This window comes from Mya arenaria, chromosome 8 (genome assembly GCF_026914265.1).
Source record: "Mya arenaria isolate MELC-2E11 chromosome 8, ASM2691426v1".
NCBI classification, from domain to species: Eukaryota; Metazoa; Mollusca; class Bivalvia; order Myida; family Myidae; genus Mya; species Mya arenaria.
The window spans coordinates 70,143,402-70,165,158 of NC_069129.1; the positions used below are offsets into that span (position 1 = coordinate 70,143,402).

The 21,757-nt window shown below is 40.0% G+C and overlaps 2 protein-coding genes across 2 annotated transcripts; one reads left to right on the top strand and one right to left on the bottom strand.

Moving 5' to 3' along the window:
- Window positions 1–4,652: 4,652 nt before the first annotated feature.
- LOC128244523 (uncharacterized) lies at window positions 4,653–14,186 on the bottom strand. The gene is made up of 8 exons (XM_052962523.1): window positions 14,157–14,186; window positions 12,896–13,990; window positions 11,387–12,859; window positions 10,046–11,129; window positions 9,578–9,768; window positions 7,379–9,086; window positions 6,911–7,101; window positions 4,653–6,419 (listed from the first exon to the last, which is right to left on the bottom strand). Exons 1-8 carry the CDS (start codon window positions 14,184–14,186, stop codon window positions 4,653–4,655), a joined length of 7,539 nt encoding a protein of 2,512 aa, XP_052818483.1.
- Window positions 14,187–19,701: 5,515 nt separating this feature from the next.
- Window positions 19,702–20,460, top strand: LOC128244524 (circumsporozoite protein-like). The gene has a single exon (XM_052962524.1). It carries the CDS (start codon window positions 19,702–19,704, stop codon window positions 20,458–20,460), a length of 759 nt encoding a protein of 252 aa, XP_052818484.1.
- Window positions 20,461–21,757: the final 1,297 nt, after the last annotated feature.

Consider the following 21,757-nt stretch of genomic DNA (forward strand, 5'->3'; position numbering starts at 1 on the left):
GTACTCCTGCTTTAGTTTGTCTTTTGGGTAAATATAATATTGTATTCCAGCTGTTTTCAACAAGTACTTCAAGGCGAGGAGGTGTTTTTTACAGGAAATATCTAAAAGTTTGTTTTTCATTATCGTGATTACATACAAGATTATAAAGAACCTTAGGTATAATACCTTGTACATTATGTAAGTACCATTTTTTCACATGGCATTAACTAACCTGATTGGAAACAGATTTCTAGTCAACCTTTTTCTCAGGATTCACAGCAACATTAGTTTTTAGGGTGGATTATGTAACCTTTTCCTCAAAGTATGATAAATGGCAAAACCATTAACATAACATGCACCAAGTGCACGGCCTGTAAACACCAGCTCCACCACTTTACGGTGGTGCAAAGAAAAAGAGCTGTCGACACTTCCGTGGTGGAGCTGTGCCCTATGTTTACATGAACAAACATGAGTATGATTTATATTTTATTTGATAATTTCATTTTACTGACATATTTCGAAAATCGGAGAATGTGGTACCGTGTAAGAACACTTCTTCTGTAGGCTGGTTACTATTTCAGTTCAATATTGTGCAAACTGTGGTGTCAGGAGCTTTTCTCCCGAATCAAACTTGTGCATATTTTGAGATCTGATTGAATAGCAAGTACATTTAGATGCTTACACACCCCGTAAGAACATTCTCACGCATGCAAACATAACTGTTATGTATGGTACTTATGCCGGAACACAACAAAACTGATAAGCACTTCTTAAAAAGGTAAAATGCACATATTTATAAAAGTGGTGGCGCTGTTGCCCTAGTGGTGGCGCTATCGAGTATGTTTTGCGCTCGAAGTAATATAAAAAGTTAACGCTTTTGGAATGAATACAACAGTTGCGGAAACAAAACTCTACGCGAACTACCTTAACCTTACTGAAAACTATTTCGAAAACAAACGGCTACGTGCTGTTAATTTTACCATATAGATATAAGTATCTATCATGTGTGTCCGGTACGGATAGAAAATCCGACCCGAGTGCACGCGCGTAAGCCGGTAAAAAGGTTTGCCGAGTTACCGGCCACGTAGCATGACAGATTTTTCTTTCCGTACCGGAAAAACATGATTGATATTTTTTCTTGCATATCTAAAATTATCAATTTGTGGAAGAATTGAGGTAAAAAACGCACTTTTGTACATTTTACCAAAAAGCGCGTGAAACGTTGTTTACTGATGTCATAAAGCGCAGTAATTTTAAATCACTATTGATGTCAAATAGTAACTATTTAAATCACGTTATTATGATTATTCATTATCCATTTAAATTAATTGCATACTTATAATTGATTGCGCTTTATTGAAATGAAATAATGTACTTTTCATAAACCATACAATAAAAGAAATAAGAAGTAGCGCGTTGTGGCCCATAACTCATCTTACATGGTGGTGTAAGATGCGTTTTTCCAGTAGGTCAATTGACCGGGAACACACGTCCGGTATGCAAGAATACCTCTCTCATAACCGGACCCACATGATAGATACTTATATTTATATGGTAAAATTAACAGCACCTAGCCATTTATTTTCGAAATAGTTTTCAGTAAAGTTAAGGTAGTTCGCGTAGAGTAGTTCGCGTAGAGTTTTGTTTCCGCAAGTAGTATGCATAACCAGCAAAATGTTCAATGAATAATAAACATAGCAACTTTTGTATTCATTCCAAAAGCGTTTATATTTTATATTACTTCAAGCGCAAAACATACTCGATAGCGCCACCACTAGGGCAACAGCGCCACCACTTTTATAAATATGTGCATTTTTCCTTTTTAAGAAGTGCTTATCAGTTTTGTTCTGTTCCGGCATAAGTACTATACATAACAGTTATGTTTGCATGCATGAGAATGTTCTTACGGGGTGTGTAAGCATCTAAATGTACTTGCTATGCAATCAGATCACAAAATATGCACCAGTTCGATTCGGGAGAAAAGCTCCTGACACCACAGTTTGCACAATATTGAAACGAAATAGTAACCAGCCTATAGTAGAAGTGTTCTAACACGGTACCACATTCTCCGATTTTCGAAATATGTCAGCTAAATGAAATTATCAATTGAAATATAAATCATACTCACGTTTGTTTATGTAAACATAGTCCACAGCTCCACCACGGAAGTGTCGACAGCTCTTTTTCTTTGCACCACCGTAAAGTGGTGGAGCTGGCGTTTAGAGGCCGTGAAGTGAAGATCATATCTGTATTCTTTCATTTTTTGTGTGCAACAACTGATATTAATAATCATAAACTTACATGAGGAATTAGTGTGAAGGGTACATAAATATTGCACCCTGTACGGGTGACATATTCACAGACTGAGTCTGAAATTCTCTTTTTGGTATGCAGTATTTAGTGGAATCTTTTTTGTTGTTGCCAACCACCCCTCCTTCCCACGAATTACTGGCTTATTTTAGTCTGACAACAGTGCATTTTTTTTGTAATTTATGCATTTTTTCCCAACTTTATTGACATAAATGTTCACTCTTGACAACTTTAGGGAGAGCACACAATCTATTGTGCCCCCACCTCTGTCAATCACCCCTGGGTACACTAGTGCAGTGAGCAATGGGGAAGCAGGGGTAAATGACCTTTGATTTAAGGGAATATTATACATACACAGCTTCTTGGTTTGCATTTCAAGACATACAGTTATTTATATTACGATAAAAAAACAATACTGAAGAAAAAAATACTCCAGTTTGATAATAAATTATTACTGTCCGTCTATTAAGTACATAACCTTTATTCACAAGTGAGGCAGAGAAATTATCATTCAGAATATTAATGGCATGAGTAAATTTACAATCTATTATCATTTTGTAATCATTACTTTGAGAATAATGATTATTGAAATATTGAATTTTAGATTATCAAAAGGGTAGCTCTTGTTAAGCTGTCTGCAAATCTGGTTCCATATTCCCTGTTAATGCAGATAAGGCAGTTAACCCAGCAGCGTACCCCAGCAAGCGGCACTACTTGTTAAGAGGTGTCAGGTGTTGGGAAAGATGGGAACTGCACGTGTTTCTCGAGTCCTGCTGATTATATAACCAGGTGTGTAGGCGACGGCAAGGCGCCAGTCGCACAGACTGCAGTTGTTTCATTGTCTGCATAGACATGCTGCATGGGTTCGGCAAAAAGGTTGCTCACATTTACTCGAGGTTATTCTACAACCTTAGCCTTCTCTGCCTCATTCTACCATAGTAGCTGGTCTTTGAAACATTGAACCAACCTAGCTGCTTTCTGCACAGTTGTGTTCTGTGTAGGCCAACCAACTTATAAGGTTCTCTGCATGGATAAATTATCAGTTGATCAACCAGCTTAGCTGCCCCTTGCTTGAGCATACATTCTGTTGTTATACCAATTAAGCCACTGTTGTCTTGGTTGAGGTCTGATATTTCCTACAAAGTTGCGTGCTTCTTTTGATGATGTGCTATGAGTTCTGCACAGATGTGCTGCCTGTTGTCCTGCCAACTTTAAAGTTCTCTGCATATATATACTTGGAGTTGTTTTTCCAACTAAGCTGCTCATTGCATGGTTGTGTTCTGGCTATTCTTTCAATTAATCTTCTTAACTTCATTTTAGTTGATGTCTTTGCCATTCTACAAAATATAAGCATATTTTTGAACAATTGTGCTCTGTGTTGTTATGCAATCTTACAAGCTATATACATGGCTTTGCTGTGTTTTGAATTGTTATACCAACCTGGCTGCCTTCTGCTTTGTTGCTCTTTTAGTTGTTCTACCATCTTACTTACTTTCTGCATGATTGTACTCTGAGTTGTTCCACCAACTAACCTTTTGCATGGTTGTGCTATTATTTATTCTTCCAACTTAACTTCATTTTGTTATGATGTGCTTTTGAGGTATTCTTCTAATATAGTTGCTCTCTTCGTGGTTTTGCTGTAAATTATTACCAACTGAGCTGCTCTAGGTCTGGCTAAGCTCTGAATTGTTCTACAAACTAGCTGCTCTAGGTCTGGCTAATCTCTGAATTGTTCTACAAACTAGCTGCTCTAGGTCTAGCTAAGCTCTGAATTGTTCTACAAACTAGCTGCTCTAGGTCTGGCTAAGCTCTGAATTGTTCTCCCAACTGAGCTGCTCTAGGTCTGGCTAAGCTCTGAATTGTTCTACAAACTAGCTGCTCTAGGTCTGGCTAAGCTCTGAATTGTTCTACCAACTGAGCTGCTCTAGGTCTGGCTAAGCTCTGAATTGTTCTACAAACTAGCTGCTCTAGGTTTGACTAAGCGCTGAATTGTTCTTCCAACTTAGCTGCTGCAGGTTTGGCTAAGCTCTGAAGAGTTCCAACAACTTATTTTTTCTTGGTTTGGCTAAGCTCTGAGTTGTTATACCAACGTATCTCATCCTGGTTTTGGCTCAGCTCTGAATTGTTCTACCAACTTATCTACACCTTGTTTGTCTAAGCTCTGAATTGTTCTTCATTTCTTGTTCTACCACTTAAGGTTTGTTTTGTTGTGCTCTGTGTTGTTCTACAAGCAGTTGTATGGTTGGTTGTGCTCTTAGTTGTTCTACCAGATGATGTATCGTTGGTTGTGCTCTGAGTTGTCCTACCAGATGATGTATGGTTGGTTGTGCTTTGAGTTAATCTACCAGCTGATTTATGGTTGGTTATGCTTTGAGTTGTTCTACCAGCTGATGTATGGTTGGTTGTGCTTTCAGTTGTTCTACCAGATGATGTATGGTTGGTTGTGTTCTGAGTTGTTCTACCCTCTGGTGTATGGTTGGTTGTGCTCTGAGTTGTTCTACCAGCTGATGTATGGTTTGTTGAGCTCTGAGTTGTTCAACCAGCTGATGTATGGTTGGTTGTGCGCTAAGTTGTTTTACGGGTTGATGTATGGTTGGTTGTGCTCTGAGTTGTTCTGCCAGCTGATGTATGGTTGGTTGTGCTCTGATTTGTTCTACCAGCTGATGTATGGTTGGTTGTGCTCTGAGTTGTTCTACCAGCTGATGTATGGTTGGTTGTGCTCTGAGTTGTTCTACCAGCTGATGTATGGTTGGTTGTGCTCTGAGTTGTTCTACCAGCTGATGTATGGTTGGTTGTGCTCTGGGTAGTTCCAAGGGCTGATGTATGGTTGGTTGTGCACTGAGTTGTTCTTCCAGCTGATGTCTACTTGGTTGTGCTCTGAGTTGTTCTACCAGCTGATGTATGCTTGGTTGTGGTCTGAGTTGTTCTTCCAGCTGATGTCTACTTGGTTGTGCTCTGAGTTGTTCTACCAGCTGATGTATGGTTGGTTGTGCTCTGAGTTGTTCTACCAGCTGATGTATGGTTGGTTGTGCTCTGAGTTGTTCTACCAGCTGATGTATGGTTGGTTGTGCTCTGAGTTGTTCTACCAGCTGATGTCTACTTGGTTGTGCTCTGAGTTGTTCTACCAGCTGATGTATGGTTGGTTGTGCTCTGAGTTGTTCTACCAGCTGATGTATGGTTGGTTGTGGTCTGAGTTGTTCTACCAGCTGATGTATGGTTGGTTGTGGTCTGAGTTGTTCTACCAGCTGATGTGTACTTGGTTGTGGTCTGAGTTGTTCCACCAGCTGACGTATGGTTGGTTGTGCTCTGAGTTGTTCTACCAGCTTACGTATGGTTGGTTGTGGTCTGAGTTGTTCTACCAGCTGATGTATGATTGTTTGTGGTCTGAGTTGTTCTACCAGCTGATGTATGGTTGGTTGTGCTCTGAGTTGTTCTACCAGCTGATGTATGGTTGGTTGTGCTCTGAGTTGTTCTACCAGCTGATGTCTGCTTGGTTGTGCTCTGAGTTGTTCTACCAGCTGACATATGGTTGGTTGTGCTCTGAGTTGTTCTACCAGCTGATGTATGGTTGGTTGTGGTCTGAGTTGTTCCACCAGCTGATGTATGGTTGGTTGTGGTCTGAGTTGTTCTGCCAGCTGATGTGTACTTGGTTGTGGTCTGAGTTGTTCCACCAGCTGATGTATGGTTGGTTGTGCTCTGAGTTGTTCTACCAGCTTACGTATGGTTGGTTGTGGTCTGAGTTGTTCTACCAGCTGATGTATGATTGGTTGTGGTCTGAGTTGTTCTACCAGCTGACGTATGGTTGGTTGTGCTCTGAGTTGTTCTACCAGCTGACATATGGTTGGTTGTGCTCTGAGTTGTCCTACCAGCTGACATATGCATGGATGTGTTCTGAGTTTTTCTACCAGCTGATGTATGGTTGGTTGTGCTCTGAGTTGTTCTACGAGCTGATGTATGGTTGGTTGTGCTCTGAGTTGTTCTACCAGCTGGTTTATGGTTGGTTGAGCTCTGAATTGTTCTACCAGTTGATGTATGGTTGATTGTTCTACCAGCTGCAGTATGATTGGTTGTGCTTTAAGTTTTTCTACCAGCTGATGTATGGTTGGATGTGCTTTGAGTTGTTCAACCAGCTGATGTATGGTTGGTTATGCTCTGAGTTGTTCTACCAGCTGATGTATGGTTGGTTGTGCTCTTAGTTGTTTTAAGGGTTGATGTATGCTTGGTTGTGCTCTGTGTTGTTCTACCAGCTGATGTATGCTTGGTTGTGCTCTGAGTTGTTCTACCAGCTGATATATGGCTGGTTGCGGTCTGAGTTGTTCTACCAGCTGATGTATGCTTGGTTGTGCTCTGGGTTGTTCTACCAGCTGATGTATGGTTGGTTGTGCTCTTAGTTGTTTTAAGGGTTGATGTATGGTTGGTTGTGCTCTGAGTTGTTCTACCAGCTGATGTATGGTTGGTTGAGCTCCTTGTTGTTTTACCAGCTGATATCCGCTTTCTGTGCTCTTAGTTGTTCTACCAGTTGATGTATGGTTGGTTGTTCTACCAGCTGGTGTATAGTTGGTTGAGCTCTGAGTTGTTCTACCAGTTGATGTATGGTTTGTTGTGCTCTATTTTTTTCTACCAACTGATGTATGGTTGGTTGAGCTCTGAGTTGTTCTACCAGCTGATGTCTGCTTGGATGTGCTCTGAGTTGTTCAACCAGCTGATGTATGGTTGGTTGTGCTTTATGTTTTTCTACCAGCTGATGTATGGTTGGTTGTGCTCTGAGTTGTTCTACCAGCTGATGTCTGCTTGGCTGTGCTCTGAGTTTTTCTACCAGATGATGTTTATTTGGTTGTGCTCTGAGTTGTTCTACCAGCTGATGTATGGTTGGTTGTGCTCTTAGTTTTTCTACCAGCTGATGTATGGTTGGTGGTGCTCTAATTTTTTCTACCGGCTGATGTATGGTTGGGTGTGCTCTGAGTTGTTCTACCAACTGATGTATGGTTGGTTGTGCTCTATTTTTTTCTACCAGCTGATGTTTGGTTGGTTGAGCTCTGAGTTGTTCTACCAGCTGATGTCTGCTTGGATGTGCTCTGAGTTGTTCAACCAGCTGATGTATGGTTGGTTGTTCTCTGGGTAGTTTCAAGGGCTGATGTATGGTTGGTTGTGCTCCTGAGTTGTTCTACCAGCTGATGTATGGTTGGTTGTGCTCTGAGTTGTTCAACCAGCTGATGTATGGTTTGTTGTGCGCTAAGTTGTTTTACGGGTTGATGTATGGTTGGTTGTGCTCTGAGTTGTTCTGCCAGCTGATGTATGGTTGGTTGTGCTCTGATTTGTTCTACCAGCTGATGTATGGTTGGTTGTGCTCTTAGTTGTTCTACCAGCTGATGTATGGTTGGTTGTGCTCTGAGTTGTTCTACCAGCTGATGTATGGTTGGTTGTGCTCTGAGTTGTTCTACCAGCTGATGTATGGTTGGTTGTGCTCTGGGTAGTTCCAAGGGCTGATGTATGGTTGGTTGTGCACTGAGTTGTTCTTCCAGCTGATGTCTACTTGGTTGTGCTCTGAGTTGTTCTACCAGCTGATGTATGCTTGGTTGTGGTCTGAGTTGTTCTTCCAGCTGATGTATGGTTGGTTGTGCTCTGAGTTGTTCTACCAGCTGATGTATGCTTGGTTGTGCTCTGAGTTGTTCTACCAGCTGATGTATGGTTGGTTGTGCTCTGAGTTGTTCTACCAGCTGATGTATGGTTGGTTGTGCTCTGAGTTGTTCTACCAGCTGATGTCTACTTGGTTGTGCTCTGAGTTGTTCTACCAGCTGACGTATGGTTGGTTGTGCTCTGAGTTGTTCTACCAGCTGATGTATGGTTGGTTGTGGTCTGAGTTGTTCTACCAGCTGATGTATGGTTGGTTGTGGTCTGAGTTGTTCTACCAGCTGATGTGTGGTTGGTTGTGGTCTGAGTTGTTCCACCAGCTGACGTATGGTTGGTTGTGCTCTGAGTTGTTCTACCAGCTTACGTATGGTTGGTTGCGGTCTGAGTTGTTCTACCAGCTGATGTATGATTGTTTGTGGTCTGAGTTGTTCTACCAGCTGATGTATGGTTGGTTGTGCTCTGAGTTGTTCTACCAGCTGATGTATGGTTGGTTGTGCTCTGAGTTGTTCTACCAGCTGATGTCTACTTGGTTGTGCTCTGAGTTGTTCTACCAGCTGACATATGGTTGGTTGTGCTCTGAGTTGTTCTACCAGCTGATGTATGGTTGGTTGTGGTCTGAGTTGTTCCACCAGCTGATGTATGGTTGGTTGTGGTCTGAGTTGTTCTACCAGCTGATGTGTACTTGGTTGTGGTCTGAGTTGTTCCACCAGCTGATGTATGGTTGGTTGTGCTCTGAGTTGTTCTACCAGCTGATGTATGGTTGGTTGTGGTCTGAGTTGTTCTACCAGCTGATGTATGATTGGTTGTGGTCTGAGTTGTTCTACCAGCTGACGTATGGTTGGTTGTGCTCTGAGTTGTTCTACCAGCTGACATATGGTTGGTTGTGCTCTGAGTTGTCCTACCAGCTGACATATGCATGGATGTGTTCTGAGTTTTTCTACCAGCTGATGTATGGTTGGTTGTGCTCTGAGTTGTTCTACGAGCTGATGTATGGTTGGTTGTGCTCTGAGTTGTTCTACCAGCTGGTTTATGGTTGGTTGAGCTCTGAATTGTTCTACCAGTTGATGTATGGTTGATTGTTCTACCAGCTGCAGTATGATTGGTTGTGCTTTAAGTTTTTCTACCAGCTGATGTATGGTTGGATGTGCTTTGAGTTGTTCAACCAGCTGATGTATGGTTGGTTATGCTCTGAGTTGTTCTACCAGCTGATGTATGGTTGGTTGTGCTCTTAGTTGTTTTAAGGGTTGATGTATGGTTGGTTGTGCTCTGAGTTTTTCTACCAGCTGATGTATGGTTGGTTGTGCTCTGAGTTGTTCTACGAGCTGATGTATGGTTGGTTGTGCTCTGAGTTGTTCTACCAGCTGATGTATGCTTGGTTGTGCTCTGGGTTGTTCTACCAGCTGATGTATGGTTGGTTGTGCTCTTAGTTGTTTTAAGGGTTGATGTATGGTTGGTTGTGCTCTGAGTTGTTCTACCAGCTGATGTATGGTTGGTTGAGCTCCTTGTTGTTTTACCAGCTGATATCCGCTTTCTGTGCTCTTAGTTGTTCTACCAGTTGATGTATGGTTGGTTGTTCTACCAGCTGGTGTATAGTTGGTTGAGCTCTGAGTTGTTCTACCAGTTGATGTATGGTTTGTTGTGCTCTATTTTTTTCTACCAACTGATGTATGGTTGGTTGAGCTCTGAGTTGTTCTACCAGCTGATGTCTGCTTGGATGTGCTCTGAGTTGTTCAACCAGCTGATGTATGGTTGGTTGTGCTTTATGTTTTTCTACCAGCTGATGTATGGTTGGTTGTGCTCTGAGTTGTTCTACCAGCTGATGTCTGCTTGGCTGTGCTCTGAGTTTTTCTACCAGATGATGTTTATTTGGTTGTGCTCTGAGTTGTTCTACCAGCTGATGTATGGTTGGTTGTGCTCTTAGTTTTTCTACCAGCTGATGTATGGTTGGTGGTGCTCTAATTTTTTCTACCGGCTGATGTATGGTTGGGTGTGCTCTGAGTTGTTCTACCAACTGATGTATGGTTGGTTGTGCTCTATTTTTTTCTACCAGCTGATGTTTGGTTGGTTGAGCTCTGAGTTGTTCTACCAGCTGATGTCTGCTTGGATGTGCTCTGAGTTGTTCAACCAGCTGATGTATGGTTGGTTGTTCTCTGGGTAGTTTCAAGGGCTGATGTATGGTTGGTTGTGCTCCTGAGTTGTTCTACCAGCTGATGTATGGTTGGTTGTGCTCTCATTTTTTCTATCAGCTGATGTATGGTTGGTTGTGCTCTGAGTTGTTCCACCAGCTGACGTATGGTTGGTTGTGCTCTGAGTTGTTCTACCAGCTTACGTATGGTTGGTTGCGGTCTGAGTTGTTCTACCAGCTGATGTATGATTGTTTGTGGTCTGAGTTGTTCTACCAGCTGATGTATGGTTGGTTGTGCTCTGAGTTGTTCTACCAGCTGATGTATGGTTGGTTGTGCTCTGAGTTGTTCTACCAGCTGATGTGTACTTGGTTGTGGTCTGAGTTGTTCCACCAGCTGATGTATGGTTGGTTGTGCTCTGAGTTGTTCTACCAGCTTACGTATGGTTGGTTGTGGTCTGAGTTGTTCTACCAGCTGATGTATGATTGGTTGTGGTCTGAGTTGTTCTACCAGCTGACGTATGGTTGGTTGTGCTCTGAGTTGTTCTACCAGCTGACATATGGTTGGTTGTGCTCTGAGTTGTCCTACCAGCTGACATATGCATGGATGTGTTCTGAGTTTTTCTACCAGCTGATGTATGGTTGGTTGTGCTCTGAGTTGTTCTACGAGCTGATGTATGGTTGGTTGTGCTCTGAGTTGTTCTACCAGCTGGTTTATGGTTGGTTGAGCTCTGAATTGTTCTACCAGTTGATGTATGGTTGATTGTTCTACCAGCTGCAGTATGATTGGTTGTGCTTTAAGTTTTTCTACCAGCTGATGTATGGTTGGATGTGCTTTGAGTTGTTCAACCAGCTGATGTATGGTTGGTTGTGCTCTGAGTTGTTCTACCAGCTGATGTATGGTTGGTTGTGCTCTTAGTTGTTTTAAGGGTTGATGTATGCTTGGTTGTGCTCTGAGTTGTTCTACCAGCTGATGTATGCTTGGTTGTGCTCTGAGTTGTTCTACCAGCTGATATATGGCTGGTTGCGGTCTGAGTTGTTCTACCAGCTGATGTATGCTTGGTTGTGCTCTGAGTTGTTCTACCAGCTGATGTATGGTTGGTTGTGCTCTTAGTTGTTTTAAGGGTTGATGTATGGTTGGTTGTGCTCTGAGTTGTTCTACCAGCTGATGTATGGTTGGTTGAGCTCCTTGTTGTTTTACCAGCTGATATCCGCTTTCTGTGCTCTTAGTTGTTCTACCAGTTGATGTATGGTTGGTTGTTCTACCAGCTGGTGTATAGTTGGTTGAGCTCTGAGTTGTTCTACCAGTTGATGTATGGTTTGTTGTGCTCTATTTTTTTCTACCAACTGATGTATGGTTGGTTGAGCTCTGAGTTGTTCAACCAGCTGATGTATGGTTGGTTGTGCTTTATGTTTTTCTACCAGCTGATGTATGGTTGGTTGTGCTCTGAGTTGTTCTACCAGCTGATGTCTGCTTGGCTGTGCTCTGAGTTTTTCTACCAGATGATGTTTATTTGGTTGTGCTCTGAGTTGTTCTACCAGCTGATGTATGGTTGGTTGTGCTCTTAGTTTTTCTACCAGCTGATGTATGGTTGGTGGTGCTCTAATTTTTTCTACCGGCTGATGTATGGTTGGGTGTGCTCTGAGTTGTTCTACCAACTGATGTATGGTTGGTTGTGCTCTATTTTTTTCTACCAGCTGATGTTTGGTTGGTTGAGCTCTGAGTTGTTCTACCAGCTGATGTCTGCTTGGATGTGCTCTGAGTTGTTCAACCAGCTGATGTATGGTTGGTTGTTCTCTGGGTAGTTTCAAGGGCTGATGTATGGTTGGTTGTGCTCTGAGTTGTTCTACCAGCTGATGTATGGTTGGTTGTGCTCTCATTTTTTCTATCAGCTGATGTATGGTTGGTTGTGCTCTGAGTTGTTCTAGCAGCTGATGTGAGGTTGGTTGTGCTCTAATTTTTTCTACCAGCTGATGTATGGTTGGTTGTGCTCTGATTTGTTCTACCAGCTGATGTGAGGTTGGTTGTGCTCTGATTTGTTCTACCAGTTGATGTATGATTGGTTGTGCTCTGAGTTGTTCTAAGGGTTGATCTATGATTGGTTGTGCTCTGAGTTGTTCTACGAGCTGATGTATGGTTGGTTGTGCTCTGAGTTGTTCTACCAGCTGGTGTATGGTTGGTTGAGCTCTGAATTGTTCTACCAGTTGATGTATGGTTGGTTGTGCTACCAGCTGATGTGTGGTTGGTTGTGTTCTGAGTTGTTCTACCAGCTGATGTATGATTGGTTGTGCTTTAAGTTTTTCTACCAGCTGATGTATTGTTGGATGTGCTTTGAGTTGTTCAACCAGCTGATGTATTGTTGGATGTGCTTTGAGTTGTTCAACCAGCTGATGTATTGTTGGTTGTGCTCTAAGTTTTTCTACCAGCCGATGTATGGTTGGTTGTGCTCTGAGTTGTTCTACCAGCTGATGTATGGTTGGTTGTGCTCTGATTTGTTTTACCAGCTGATGTATGGTTGGTTGTGCTCTGAGTTGTTCTACCAGCTGATGTCTGCTTGCCTGTGCTCTGAGTTGCTCTAGCAGCTGATGTATGGTTGGTTGTGCTCTAATGTTTTCTAGCAGCTGATGAATATTTGGTTGTGCTCTGATTTGTTTTACCAGCTGATGTATGGTTGGTTGTGCTCTGAGTTGTTCTACCAGCTGATGTCTGCTTGCCTGTGCTCTGAGTTGTGCTACCAGCTGATGTATGGTTGGTTGTGCTCTGAGTTGTTCTACCAGCTGATGTCTGCTTGCCTGTGCTCTGAGTTGCTCTAGCAGCTGATGTATGGTTGGTTGTGCTCTGAGTTGTTATACCAGCTGATGTCTGCTTGGCTGTGCTCTGAGTTGCTCTAGCAGCTGATGTATGGTTGGTTGTGCTCTGAGTTGCTCTAGCAGCTGATGTATGGTTGGTTGTGCTCTAATGTTTTCTACCAGCTGATGTCTGCTTGGCTGTGCTCTGAGTTGCTCTAGCAGCTGATGTATGGTTGGTTGTGCTCTGAGTTGCTCTACCAGCTGATGTATGGTTGGTTGTGCTCTGAGTTGTTCTACCAGCTGATGTCTGCTTGGCTGTGCTCTGAGTTGCTCTAGCAGCTGATGTATGGTTGGTTGTGCTCTGAGTTGCTCTAGCAGCTGATGTATGGTTGGTTGTGCTCTGAGTTGCTCTAGCAGCTGATGTATGGTTGGTTGTGCTCTGAGTTGTTCTACCAGCTGATGTCTGCTTGGCTGTGCTCTGAGTTGCTCTAGCAGATGATGTATGGTTGGTTGTGCTCTGAGTTGCCTTAGCAGATGATGTATGGTTGGTTGTGCTCTGAGTTGCTCTAGCAGATGATGTATGGTTGGTTGTGCTCTGAGTTGCTCTAGCAGATGATGTATGGTTGGTTGTGCTCTGAGTTGCTCTAGCAGATGATGTATGGTTGGTTGTGCTCTGAGTTGCTCTAGCAGATGATGTATGGTTGGTTGTGCTCTGAGTTGCTCTAGCAGATGATGTATGGTTGGTTGTGCTCTGAGTTGCTCTAGCAGATGATGTATGGTTGGTTGTGCTCTGAGTTGTTCTACCAGCTGATGTCTGCTTGGCTGTGCTCTGAGTTGCTCTAGCAGCTGATGTATGGTTGGTTGTGCTCTGAGTTGCTCTACCAGATGATGTATGGTTGGTTGTGCTCTAATGTTTTCTAGCAGCTGATGTATGGTTGGTTGTGCTCTAATGTTTTCTAGCAGCTGATGTATGGTTGGTTGTGCTCTAATGTTTTCTAGCAGCTGATGTATGGTTGGTTGTGCTCTAATGTTTTCTAGCAGCTGATGTATGGTTGGTTGTGCTCTAATGTTTTCTAGCAGCTGATGTATGGTTGGTTGTGCTCTAATGTTTTCTAGCAGCTGATGAATGGTTGGTTGTGCTCTAATGTTTTCTAGCAGCTGATGAATATTTGGTTGTGCTCGGAGTTGTTCAACAAGCGGCTTTTGTTGATTTCTGAATTGTTCTACCGACTTTGAGTGCCTTCTGTTTCGTCAAGTTTTTGAGTTGTTTAACTGATGACTAAGCTGATCACTGCCTTGTTGATTTCTGAATTTTTTTACCAACTGCTGTCTGCTTGGCTTGGCTTTGAACCATTTCAACTGTTCAATGCTTGGTTGTGCTTGAAAATATTTTTGTTCTTTAAATTTACTTTAATACAGCATTAATGACTGAAACCAGTCTAGCCAGCTGAGATTTATAGCCTTCTCACACATTTCATTCATTCTGAGAATTTCCACTTTTCAACAAATATGTTTTCAAGAGTTGTGGATGTATGGTTACAATAAATTGGTTGCTGTGCTGAGGGACAGTGTAAACATTTACATATGTCTGTGGTAATGAAATATCTTTTTCTCTTGGAGCTTATATTTTTATTCATGTTTCAAAGACAATAATTAGTGTCTGATGTTTTTGCTATTGAAATGAAAAGTGATATCAGGCAGAAATATTAGTTTTCGCTTTTCAAAAAAAATGAGATTTTGACTTTGAAATCACTAACAACATTACATGAAAAGTATATATTTTTTTCAAATAAAAATAATTGAGTACTTCTGAAAAAAAAATCATAAACAATTGAAACACATGAAAACATAAAATAATACTTTGTATAGTCAAGTTCACCCTAGGCTTTAATGTATACACGGTAATTACAGTTCTATTAAGTATCATACATTTGTTTTTTAGCAATTTCATATACAAAATGGTAGTTTTTGTAATGTAATGAAATCATTTATTGCTAATGCACCAGTCAATTGTAACCATGACCCCCCCCCCCCCCCCAGGTCCTGGGTTATACCGGGGATAGCCGAGGAAATGGGCCATGTTTTAACCCTTCATGTGGCCCTGCAGTGCCGGGTGAATGTGGTGGTTTTGTCTTTGTGCCAAAAATAGTGGGGAATGGGCCTTATCTTGAATCCCTGGGGTGCAGGGCATTTGGTGGGGATTTAACAGCTGAGTCCGTCCCCGCAGTGAGGGGATTTTACCCAGGCTTGGCTGGACCGAAAGTCAAAGTCGCCGCTATTCCCTGGACCTGGGGGTCCGTGGTTACAATTGACTGGTGCATAAGTGCAAGCTGCTTTACCACAAATATGTCTTTGTCTGGCACACTTATATGCTTTTTTAACTATTTTAAAAAGATCACATTTGATTATTTTTTACAACACAATGAACAATAAACAACATCTGCGACGACATATTAAAGACTTGATGCATGTTGGGGGATTATATGCTTAGGTGTGATATGTGTTATTTATGTGTATAACAATTCGATGTAAATTGCATGCACATCATAAGTATTAATTCTTTAACAATTTCTTTGTCATTTTCTGAAGAAATTGTGTTGGTGAATAGCAGAAAGCAAAAACTAAGCCTGAATTGTTGCAGCTGTTCACTTTTACTCACCAGGAATTGACAGACAATCTTGACAACATGGCATGGTTATTAATAATTTCAGGATTTCTGCCTGTTTTTGCAAGATTAATGGAGGTAGTGCTGTGTTTTTAGACCTACATCATTCTGTGCTGTATCTAACCTGGAGCCAGCCCGCCTCTTCTGCATTCCCCCCTCTCAAATATTGTTCTTGCTTTGAATATTTTGAGGCTCATATGTCTTGAAACAAAAGAAATGAAAAAAGATCTGTCCACAAAGTTGTCCGCTAGATGTTATTTGAGGTGTTTCTTTGAATTCCTTTTCATACTGCTTTCAATAGCCAATGCTAATCTTGAAAGTGTTCAATACAAGGACAGATCGCTTCAGTCACTATGAGGTTTTTGTAACATTTGTCTAATTTGGACCTATATTTCCTGCTTTTTTTGTGGAGTATGATGTTATCTATAAGCTTATCATAATGATCACCAAAAATGGTTACAATGATAAATTATTCATTGACATAAAATTGTGAATGGTTTGAAATACAGCAACATTGCCCCTGAGTCTGTCTAGATGGATATGGCTCTTGAATTTTAAATTTATTGTTTTAGTTAAAGATTTTTTTGCTACCCAAAATTCTACATTTCAAGCACTAGCCCAAATTTCTACATTTCAAGCACTAGCCCAAATTTCTATATTCCCATGTCAGGTGCTAAAAATCATAGTCATAGCCTATGATTCATAGGTATATAGAGTCAGACTCTACATAAATAATAGGAGTCCATCCAACTCTATATAAATCAAACTAGTCAGACTCTACATAAATAATAGGAGTCCATCCAACTCTATATAAATCAAACTAGTCAGACTATATATAAATAATAGGAGTCCATCCAACTCTACATAAATCAAACTAGTCAGACTATATACAAATAATAGGAGACCATCCAACTCTACATAAATCAAACTAGTCAGACTATATATAAATAATAGGAGTCCATCCAACTCTACATAAATCAAACTAGTCAGACTATATATAAATAATAGGAGACCATCCAACTCAACATAAATCAAACTAGTCAGACTATATATAAATAATAGGAGTCCATCCAACTCTATATAAATCAAACTAGTCAGACTATATATAAATAATAGGAGTCCATCCAACTCTATATAAATCAAACTAGTCAGACTATATATAAATAATAGGAGACCATCCAACTCTATATAAATCAAACTAGTCAGACTATATATAAATAATAGGAGACCATCCAACTCTACATAAATCAAACTAGTCAGACTATATATAAATAATAGGAGTCCATCCAACTCTATATAAATCAAACTAGTCAGACTATATATAAATAATAGGAGACCATCCAACTCTATATAAATCAAACTAGTCAGACTATATATAAATAATAGGAGACCATCCAACTCTATATAAATCAAACTAGTCAGACTATATATAAATAATAGGAGTCCATCCAACTCTATATAAATCAAAGTAGTCAGACTATATATAAATAATAGGAGACCATCCAACTCTATATAAATCAAAGTAGTCAGACTATATATAAATAATAGGAGACCATCCAACTCTATATACATCAAACTAGTCAGACTATATATAAATAATAGGAGACCATCCAACTCTACATAAATCAAACTAGTCAGACTATATATAAATAATAGGAGTCCATCCAACTCTACATAAATCAAACTAGTCAGACTATATATAAATAATAGGAGTCCATCCAACTCTATATAAATCAAACTAGTCAGACTATATATAAATAATAGGAGACCATCCAACTCTACATAAATCAAACTAGTCAGACTATATATAAATAATAGGAGACCATCCAACTCTACATAAATCAAACTAGTCAGACTATATATAAATAATAGGAGACCATCCAACTCTACATAAATCAAACTAGTCAGACTATATATAAATAATAGGAGTCCATCCAACTCTACATAAATCAAAGTAGTCAGACTATATATAAATAATAGGAGTCCATCCAACTCTATATAAATCAAACTAGTCAGACTATATATAAATAATAGGAGACCATCCAACTCTATATAAATCAAACTAGTCAGACTCTACATAAATAATAGGAGTCCATCCAACTCTATATAAATCAAACTAGTCAGACTATATATAAATAATAGGAGTCCATCCAACTCTATATAAATCAAACTAGTCAGACTATATATAAATAATAGGAGTCCATCCAACTCTACATAAATCAAACTAGTCAGACTATATATAAATAATAGGAGACCATCCAACTCTATATAAATCAAACTAGTCAGACTATATATAAATAATAGGAGACCATCCAACTCCACATAAATCAAACTAGTCAGACTATATATAAATAATAGGAGACCATCCAACTCTACATAAATCAAACTAGTCAGACTATATATAAATAATAGGAGACCATCCAACTCTATATAAATCAAACTAGTCAGACTATATATAAATAATAGGAGACCATCCAACTCTACATAAATCAAACTAGTCAGACTATATATAAATAATAGGAGTCCATCCAACTCTACATAAATCAAACTAGTCAGACTATATATAAATAATAGGAGTCCATCCAACTCTACATAAATCAAAGTAGTCAGACTATATATAAATAATAGGAGTCCATCCAACTCTACATAAATCAAACTAGTCAGACTATATATAAATAATAGGAGTCCATCCAACTCTATATAAATCAAACTAGTCAGACTATATATAAATAATAGGAGACCATCCAACTCTATATAAATCAAACTAGTCAGACTCTACATAAATAATAGGAGTCCATCCAACTCTATATAAATCAAACTAGTCAGACTATATATAAATAATAGGAGTCCATCCAACTCTACATAAATCAAACTAGTCAGACTATATATAAATAATAGGAGACCATCCAACTCTATATAAATCAAACTAGTCAGACTATATATAAATAATAGGAGTCCATCCAACTCTACATAAATCAAACTAGTCAGACTATATATAAATAATAGGAGTCCATCCAACTCTACATAAATCAAACTAGTCAGACTATATATAAATAATAGGAGACCATCCAACTCTACATAAATCAAACTAGTCAGACTATATATAAATAATAGGAGTCCATCCAACTCTACATAAATCAAACTAGTCAGACTATATATAAATAATAGGAGACCATCCAACTCTATATAAATCAAAGTAGTCAGACTGTAAATAAATAAAAGGAGACCATTTATCTCTATATAAATCAAACTAGTCAGACTCTATATAAATAATAGGAGTCCATCCAACTCTATATACATCAAACTAGTCAGACTATATACAAATAATAGGAGACCATCCAACTCTATATAAATCATACTAGTCCGACTCTTAGAATATCAATAATCATGAGGAGTTTGACTCTATATAAAAAATTATATAAAATATTTTTACTCCAACATGCTAGTTGTAATGATATTTGAAAAAATATCTCAATAGTTTTACCTTTTCCTTCAAATTAGAAATAAAAAAAGATAACTATAATTTATATAAATATCTGTTTTTCCCATCATCAACCTTGGAGAAACTGAAGGCGCCACAACTTTGTTTTCCTCCCTGTTAAACATATTATACAACTATAAAACTCTAAGTAGTCATACGAAAAATGCATCTTCTAAACCTGTCTATGTCATTATAAACACCTGACATGTTTTGCATACCTGGGTTAACAAAAATATCATTGTACTGTGAAGTTGATTGGAAAAGCATAGTGGTAAGATGGTTAAATCATTCTGGATCATTGTTGATGGGTTTCCTTATAAGACAAGGGTTTGGAGTAGATGCATTAACTACTCTGTCATGTTCTTTGGCATATAGACTTCTACAAGAGCTCATAAATGAGATTTTTTTGTATTTGATTTGCAGGGCAAAGCTATGATATGATGTTTCATGTTTGACTGAAGTGAGCTGTCGGCCCAACCAACCTCTGGTTATATAGCAACAAATGTAAGTAGTATGTTATGGTTGTGTATTAATGTGTTAATTGTTTTAAAGATCTAAGCTTGTCATCTCATGCTTAACAGGTCTTGGCTTGGTCGTCAGGTAAAGCAATAGCTTGGTTGTCATTCAGAGCAGTGTTGTTGTTGTTAGGCGTGGTTGTCAGGGAAAAACAGTGGTTGGGTTATCAGGCAATGCAATGGAGTGGTTGTCAGGCAAAGTGATGGCATGGTTGTCAGGAATATCAGTGGCTGGATTATCAGGCAATGCAATGGGGTGGTTGTCAGGCAAAGTGATGGCATGGTTGTCAGGAATATCAGTGGCTGGGTTATCAGGCAATGCAATGGGGTGGTTGTCAGGCAAAGTGATGGCATGGTTGTCGGGAAAAGCAGTGGCTGGGTTATCAGGCAATGCAATGGGGTGGTTGTCAGGCAAAGTGATGGCATGTTTGTTGGGAAAACAGTGGTTGGGTTATCAGGCAATGCAATGGGGTGGTTGTCAGGCAAAATGTTGGCATGTTTGTCAGGAATATCAGTGGTTGGGTTATCAGGCAATGCAATGGGGTGGTTGTCAGGCAAAGTGATGGCATGGTTGTCGGGAAAAGCAGTGGCTGGGTTATCAGGCAATGCAATGGGGTGGTTGTCAGGCAAAGTGATGGCATGGTTGTTGGAAAACAGTGGTTGGGTTATCAGGCAATGCAATGGGGTGGTTGCCAGGCAAAGTGATGGCATGGTTGTTGGGAAAACAGTGGTTGGGTTATCAGGCAATGCAATTGCATGGATGTCAGGCAATATGTTGGCATGTTTGTCAGGCGAAGCAGTGGTTGGGGTTATCAGGCAATGCAATGGCATGGATGTCAAACAAAATGGTGGCATGTTTGTCAGGCAAAGCAGTGGTTGGGTTATCAGGCAATGCAATGGTGTGGATGTCAGGCAAAGCAGTAACATGGTAAGCAGGCTAACAGGCAACGCAATGGCATGGATGTGAGGAAAAATGGTGGCATGGTTGTCAGGCAAAGTAATAGTGTGGTAAAATGTCAGGCAAAGACTACTCTGTTTGATCTACTAAAATGTGCAACCATTTAAGATATTGAAATGAATTGTAGCAATGCCAAAAAATACTTAGCAATAACTCTGTCTGAAATATTTCCAGAGAATGATGGTATTTCATTGTAATAGTGCTTAGGAATTTAAACTGATTTTAAACACAGCGAAATACGGAAGCTAACAGATCATGCTTCATCGATTTCCAAGCTTGCGTCCTTCCATTGGTATTGCACAAACATAGAAAAAATAGGTATGATTGGTTAATTGTGCTGGTTCAAAAGCCAGATTACAGTCTATACCTACCTGTGCACTAAATCACTGTCACAAATCAGAAAGAGAAATGTTCAGTCAGATACTTATGAGCTCTTGATTAATATTGCAGCCAAATAATTTGTCTACTAACAGTGGGAAAAATGGGAGACATTTCCCTTACATCTGTTTTTCCTGTCTTTAACCATACGCTGAATAACAGTAGTGCTTGTTGTACGAAATACCAGCACGTGTTTCCGATATTAACGAGTGCTTGAGCTGTCTTCCAGGACTTGGGTGCTGCACATTTGTTTTCCTCGTTGTAACGGCGCCTCACAGTCTTCTACGAACCTGCGGACTAGATCTAAAGTTCTTGTTGTTTCCGTAAGAACAGCGATATATTTCATTCGGAGCCTTTCAATTGCAATACAACACATCTAATTGGTAAAACACATGTGGCCAGATGTGAGCTATGTACAAACATGTGTTTGTTTGAGCTTCTGCAGATATATGGCAACTCCCACTAAAATCCTCCTGTTACTTTTTCCATTTTCTTCCTGGTGTATATTGTTTCAACTTCTGGTTAGCCAGACACTTGAGTTGTCATGAGCAGAGAAAACCCAGCATCAGGAAGGTGAGAAATTGCTATCAGTAATTACTCATGATTAGCTCTGCCATTTGCTGGGTGACTAGTGTTTTTGTGTGCATATTGCAGGGGACGGCATGGTCTGGTTTTTAAACCAGAAAAGAATGCACTTCATTAATTATATCTGGTTCTTCCCACTTGGCCAAATTTCTAAAAAATTCTATTTATGTCTGCATACCCATTTGAAGGTAATTTGACGCAAATCGGCAAAGCAGAAGTGGTCTGGGGTGCATGGTTTGGGTCTGGCGTAAAAAACACGCCCTGTGTCTGGATATTGTGTATACAGTCATGTTGCTGGGGTGAGTTGCCTGCCTGGAAATAGTGTGCAGATCTCGATCAATGG

Coding starts and splice junctions, on each gene's coding strand:
- LOC128244523 (XM_052962523.1), bottom strand. CDS start 14,186: ATGGTTCAAAGCCAAGCCAAGCAGACAGCA. Junction 9,769..10,045: donor AACCAACCATACATCAGCTG/GTTGAACAACTC, acceptor ATCATCTGGTAG/AAAAACTCAGAGCACAGCCA. Junction 9,087..9,577: donor AACCAACCATACATCAGTTG/GTAGAAAAAAAT, acceptor ACCATACATCAG/CTGGTTGAACAACTCAAAGC.
- LOC128244524 (XM_052962524.1), top strand. CDS start 19,702: ATGGTTGTCAGGAATATCAGTGGCTGGATTATCAGGCAATGCAATGGG.